Consider the following 6,679-nt stretch of genomic DNA (forward strand, 5'->3'; position numbering starts at 1 on the left):
ATGTAGTTTTGTTCGTGTTTACCAGGTGAGGTGTGTGTGTGTGTGTGTGTGTGTGTGTGTGTGTGTGTGTGTGTGTGTGTATGTGTGTGTGTGTGTGTGTGTGTGTGTGTGTGTGTGTGTGTGTGTGTGTGTGTGTGTGTGTGTGTGTGTGTGTGTGTGTGTGTGTGTGTGTGTGTGTTCAATGATTTGTATGTGCAGGAGTTGCAGTTACATGTAAACACAAGTTACAAATCAAGAGTTACACACTCACAAATTGTTAGTTACGCACACACAAATCTAGATACACACACAAATCTTTAGCTACACATGCACATATTTAGATACGCACAAATCTAGAAACACACACACAGATCTTTTGAGACTTTTTTCTCCCCATATTAGCATAATACTCTCTCAAACATGAATGGGAGTCAATGGATGGTCCTTACTATGATAGAAAGAGAGACGCGCGTTTAATTAAACGTCAGAAATTAACAAGCGTATTATGTTCGGGATATTTCGTCTTTTTCCGTCACTACATCGATCTGCCTCAATGTTATGCACGCGCACGTGTGGTGTGAGTGCGCGCGCAATTTAGGAGAGCGAGTGGATCGACTTTGAAAGCGTGACCGACATGGACGGGTAACATTTCTGTGTTTGAGTGGTGATTTTTACAGATATTTACAGTCTATGGTGGTGATGCAGCGGTGTGTGAGACAGGCGGTGTGTGAGACAGAGATGTGTGGATTTATCAGGGGCGCGAGCTCGTTTCCATGGCCACGCGCTACTGTGTTTAGGAAGTACCTCATGTTAGCATGCTACTGTTGTTTAGCTGGTGTCCGTTACTCACGAGCCCTTTGAGCTTGAACAGACTCGAGAAGTGGTTCTTTCCGCAGCCCGCGGTCACTGTTGGTACCGAAACAGCAGCGTTAGCTGACAGGTTGTCCCAGTCCGGAGGTTATCCTGGCTGAACGAGTCACGCACGTCTGTAGGGGTTCGTTACTAAACAGTAATAACACTTTAGGTGAGGACGGGACAGTTTGTGTGGACAGGCGCGCGTCTGGCATCAGTGACTAACTCATCTGAACAAGTTGGTTTGATGTGTAACAAACTGAATCAGAAATAATCAACAGGTGTTGTTCAGTTGTAGAGCTTTAGCTTTGATCTGTGTGGAATTGTCTCTTTCAGCATCAGTGATGTTGCAGTTGGAGTGAAGGTGAGACACACACACACACACACACACACACACACACACACACACACACACACACACACACACACACACACACACACACACACACACACACACAGCAAGCATGATCAATGTTTCGTTCATCCTTTACACTGTGATGATGGTGATGATGATGATGATGATGAAACAGGAAAAACAGCTTTAAAAAGCTGTTTCCAAGTCTCACATGTATTTTTCTGAAAAATGGCTGCAAAATAAGACTAAATATTTGCAATCAAACATCATTTTTATTAGGGATTTGAATCTTAAAGCAACTCACGATTTGATTTGATTCCGATTCTTGGGGTGCCGATTCGATTCAGAATCAATTCTCGATTCTCAATTTAAATCGATTCACAATCAGTATTAACAAAGAGTGTCACCTCATGGATGAACTACTTTGTTGTACAAGTTAGTTAAAGCTATGGGACGTTTTTATTTGACTTTAAACTGGTCATGCTCCAAACATGCAAATTTACAATGTAAAATAAAGTGACTGTAAAACTGTAAACAGAAACAATCTTTTGACCAAAAGGCAACATTTATTTTTGCTTACCTTGTAAAACGTAACAAATCTGTAGTTACCTAACAGTAGCTTTGAAAGTAATACAGTCAAATACTTTTGAAGTATGTGTAGAAACAAGTTACATGAGTAATCCTGAGTACTTATTTAGCAACTTAGAAAATAAATGAGAATATGTCAAATTTCTGAGTATGGAAAAAATTACATTCAAGTGCCCTCTTATCAGCAGATTCTAACGTCAATCATCTCAATTTATGGGACCACAAAAGTAAACGGAAGACTGACTCTCCTAACAAAGATCAAAAAAGTGCATCTCAAACCTGTAACGCGCCAAATATTTGAGTTCTTGGAATCGATTCTGAACCTGTGTGAGTCGATTCTGAATCTTTATAAATAAGAATCCCGATTCAGACTTAGCAAATACAGGCCATTTACCATTAACTAATTATTGTTGCCAACTGAGCGCGTTGTCCTTGGAATATTGGTGTGTGTGTGTGTGTGTGTGTGTGTGTGTGTGTGTGTGTGTGTGTGTGTGTTTCCATGGTCTCTGGTCTTGGAACCAATTTTTATTTTTATCTTATGCTCTGAACACTAAGGAATTCATACCAAATTCATTCCATTCCTTCTTCAAAAGGGTTTTCATGTATTTTGATGGATTTGAAGATAAGAAAAACAGAAAATCCTAGACCCTTGGTTTAATGTGTATTTTTTACACTCATAACATCCATGGAGGTTATACGATTTAAAGACTAAATCTAATTTTATTTTAGACTATTTTTGACCTCACATTTGCATCTTAACACAAAAAAACCCAAATCGCTCTTTCACAGCATTACTGGTGTAATAAAAGTGTGGTTGTGAGCTATGGCTGCAGAAGCATATGGCTGCTCGGGCTCCTGCTGCCTAACCTGATTTGTTGAGTGCCAGCTGCAGTACAATCTACACTAAACAAAGTTAAAAGTCTTCTCTTGAAGGGAAATAGAACGGTCATAAAAATCCCATTCCTCTGTTTATTTTTACAATATCTCAAAGTCGAAGACAAAACTGAGGGTTGCCAGCTGTTGGAAGGGAAATCATCTCTTAGGTTCTTGCATCTTGTTCAGTGTGTTCCTACATCTTGGCCCAAGTCAGACAACTTTATTACCCCTTCAATTTATTTGTGTCATGTTGCTGTGGCGGTGCCTGCAACGTCTGCTTTATTGTAACCATAAAGAATGTTGGTGACAGAAGAACAATTGGCTCAAATTCAGTCAGACAGAAACAAGGAGGGGGCACAAGCAGCTATTATAAAGTTGGGTGTGTAATGGGTCTCTTGCCACTCTCCTCGTCATCCCATCAGTCAGGTTTAAGAGCACAGGGTGCCCGGCATCCCCAGCAAGCCTTCTGGGACCCAGTATAGCTCAGGTACAAATGACACATCTTGACATCTTAAATTCAGTAAGATTGAACTCACAGGAGTGAGTGAGGACCCAAATCACTCTGGAGCTCTTCATGCCCCTTCTCACCTACTTCTTTGCCCCCTATTGCTCCCTTAAACTGTCCTCAGAGAGGCTGGTTTTATCGTTGTATCCCAGGTCTTGAAACTCGCATAGATCTCCTGATTTGCTACAGCCCAAATAGAAGCACAAAATCTAACTACCACGGTTTTCTGTGTTTTTGTTTTTCCCACAGAGAGGATCTGACCAGCTGAGTACGTACAAAAATACTATTTCTGGCACAGATTGTATGAATGGTGAGTTTTATCCAACCACGCTGGATCAGAGGGGGGCTTTACAGATTCTGCATGAAATATTTTGTGGTTGTGACGTCGATGATGTATAAATGTTTAAAAAGTGTAATAAGCTGCCATGACCTCTACAAAGAGGGTGGCGGTTCAGGAATTGTGCTCATTTGAAACGGTTTTTGCATCGACATTATCATTTATCAACTTTGGACAATTTAGGCTTTTCTTTAGCTCTTTTTATAACACACACCATGCTGGCAAATGGCGTAATATTACCGCAATGGTATCTCTATAAACGCGCCATGCCGGCATGGCGTTGTGTGAATTTTGCGGCATTTGTTCCGCCTCGCTTGGTAGTAATATTGCGGTAATGGTCTGTCGTATGCGCCCTGGCGCAACAGAGGCAGATGTCATGATGATGTGGGGAGTTGTTGCTGAGCTTCGGCTGGCAAATTTATAGAAAATGAAAGTAAACACAGGCAATACGGTTTGCTTTTTGAACAAAATCAGCTGAGATGGCAAACTGGAGCGCCACAGCGCTCCACGAGCCTCTCTGTTAGAGCTGAAGCTCAGATCACCAGAGACTGCTCAGGGACTGATGGGGACAGACACCTTTAGGAGCTGCTTGTTAAAAAAAAACTCAACGATTACGGCTTCAATCGCAATAAAAAGCAAGTTATGTCCAAGATAAACGGAAGTCTGCGGCGGCGCAGAGACCGCCCCATACCCCCTTTATGCCGCCATCACCTGATCTTTTATAAAATTGCCACGATTGCGCCACATTACCGCCACGGTCTGATTGTATAAACAACCTTTATCCTCCCCAGGGAGCCACGTCCTGTAAAAACAGCTTTTGAGACATGAATAAGAAAGGGTAACTGGTGAATCCTGGGAAATGTGAAATTGGTAGAAAGAGCTGAATGAGGAGAAGGTTGTAATGAAGAATCAACTGAAGGTCAAACAAAAGCCATCTTGAACAGGTGAGTTTTTAAAGGAGACCACTGAGTCTACTGATCTCAGGCTAACCCTTCCTTTCCACCAGCCGTGAACGCAGTCGCGTTACGTAATAGCTTAATTTTACCCACAAGCTCATTCCCGACCGGGAGCAATTCTAACACTAAACAGGAGCAAAAGCATTCCACAGCTGTTTCAGTGAGGTCACAAAATCAAGGGCGAATTGCAACACCACGTGTTATTTCAGAAGTCCACACACGATAAGCAAGAAGAGTGACAGCCGCATGTATCAAAAAGGCATGTGGTTTACTTTCTGTTCTGTTTGCAACGACAAAGCGAGTTTTAACAGGAAACGATGTACGTGTACCTGCATGTGACGTTCATCTAGAAGGTTTTTGGATGATTTACACTTCTTATTGCTTTGACCTTCTGTCTGGCGTCATCTAAACTATGGAGCATGTAAAAAATATACTCAAAGTATACTGATAGCATTCCCTCGCTTTTGGGGCTTGTCCAAAACTTTACACTTTGCTGCTGGTGGAAAGGAACTCCCCCTCTATAATGGCAGCTATTGGCCACGTAGTGTGTTTCGTGATGCTTTCACTTGGAAAGAAGGGGTCAGGGGGAGAGAGGTCCAGAATCTGGGGCCACAGCAGCAAATGGTCTGTCACATTTGGTCTTTTGCCTTGTGCTGCACAACCAGCAGGCTTTGGTCACTGGACCTCAGGGACCTGCTGAGGGTGTAGGGACTAAGAAGATCACCAATGTAAGATGGTGCTTGTCTATGTAAGGGGTTAGTAAGATGGTTTGGTCTTTGAAGAACTCTTGAATGTTTTCTTTTCTGGAGCATCTTGAGCTGGTTATGCTTGTAAGGTGGAGAAGCTGACCCTAATTTCGGGTTTGTTCATCAGAACTCTGACAATGAACTGTGATGAGCTACGTTTGCAACAGCAATCCACAGTCAGGTCATACCAAAGACCTTAAAGATGGGACCCAATGCCTCACTGCTCTAAGGGGTTTATTGAGGAGGTTAAACCGAATAGTTCCCGAGTGCGGCTACTGCTGCAGCTCACCGCTCCCCACGGCAATAGGGCAACTGCGGAGATGTAATTCCACCAGTGTGTGATGGTGATTAATAGGACAATGGATATAACTAAATTTATACAAGGCTCATAGCAGCCAGTATGGGGATGGGTGGGTGGGTGTGGCCAGAAACGGTTTGTTTTATTAAAGTGACAGAGTTCTTCTTTAAAATGTGACTCACATGACTGAATGTCAGTGGGAATGCTCTGGAGCTTAAATTCGATATTATTGAAGACTGAATATTGAAAGTTGCACAAACACAAATTGGTACCACATTTCCTGATCATGGTGGTCCACTATGACTTGGCTTTGTTCTTATTTTAGATGGAGCCTCCAATGGTAGTGACAGTAAGAAGTTAAAGGTTGATGCGGCTCCACCATCGCGTGTGCTACACATAAGGAAGGTGCCCAGCGAAGTGTCTGATGCTGAACTTATTGCTCTTGGCTTACCGTTTGGTAAAGTCACCAACATCCTTACATTGAAGGGCAAAAACCAGGTGAGTGGATGAAACAAGGCGACCATCCTTAAAACACGAGGTGGGTTCCTGAAACTTTGGGGATTTCTAAAACTCCATTAGTGTGATAAATTCACAGTTTAGGAAATTCTCCCCAGGACCATCTGACCCTGAATAATGTTGCCTTTTCTTTATTGGTCACATTTGTTGACCAATAAGCTGTGATACTATATCTAAATATAGAATTTCAACTCTGCTTGGTCTTTACTGTATTTAATCAGAAGATTCTAGGATTCTTTCTTTATTAAGGGATTGTACACACTTCGTTTTGATTCAGAAAAGAGTCAGGTTTATAAAAGTACGAATTTATTTTACCAGCAATTAAAACATGACAAGTTAACTAAGCATTTACTGTGATGGATGGAACTAGATGTGATGTATGAAACCTATGTGTGAATGCAATGTTAGTCAGAACTTCCGTATCCAGGAGAGCTGAGTTCTGGATGTAAAAGAATTTGGTTTGCATTAAGCTATGAAGGTGGTTATCTAATACATCAGACGCAATCTGTCACGTCTACTTCACCCGTTCTCGGAGACCCTCTTGGTAGATCCGAAGGTCAGAGAGGTCGGCTGACCTCTGGCATCGAAGAGCTGTAGAATACCGTGGCACTGACGCTTCAGTCCAGAGATGTCTCGGGTCACGGCAGATGGATGGAACTGCACGTCTGGGA

General features: G+C 42.3%; 1 protein-coding gene across 14 annotated transcripts in view; it reads left to right on the forward strand.

The window, feature by feature from the left end:
* The first annotated feature begins 516 nt into the window (after positions 1–516).
* Positions 517–6,679, forward strand: part of ptbp2a (polypyrimidine tract binding protein 2a) — a 24,954-nt gene continuing 18,791 nt past the window's right edge. For 8 of the 14 annotated variants that reach the window (XR_008566005.2, XR_008566006.2, XM_054751380.2 and 5 more), the window contains exons 1-4: positions 517–621; positions 1,168–1,195; positions 3,405–3,465; positions 5,818–5,990. Coding sequence is in view for 8 of the 14 variants with exons in the window: in XM_054751380.2 (XP_054607355.1) it covers positions 614–621; positions 1,168–1,195; positions 3,405–3,465; positions 5,818–5,990 (270 nt within the window). In the remaining 6 variants the exon portion in view is untranslated. The other 6 variants (XM_054751390.2, XM_054751389.2, XM_054751383.2 and 3 more) reach the window with 6 other exon arrangements.

This window comes from Nothobranchius furzeri, chromosome 7, assembly GCF_043380555.1.
Source record: "Nothobranchius furzeri strain GRZ-AD chromosome 7, NfurGRZ-RIMD1, whole genome shotgun sequence".
Taxonomy (NCBI): domain Eukaryota; kingdom Metazoa; phylum Chordata; class Actinopteri; order Cyprinodontiformes; family Nothobranchiidae; genus Nothobranchius; species Nothobranchius furzeri.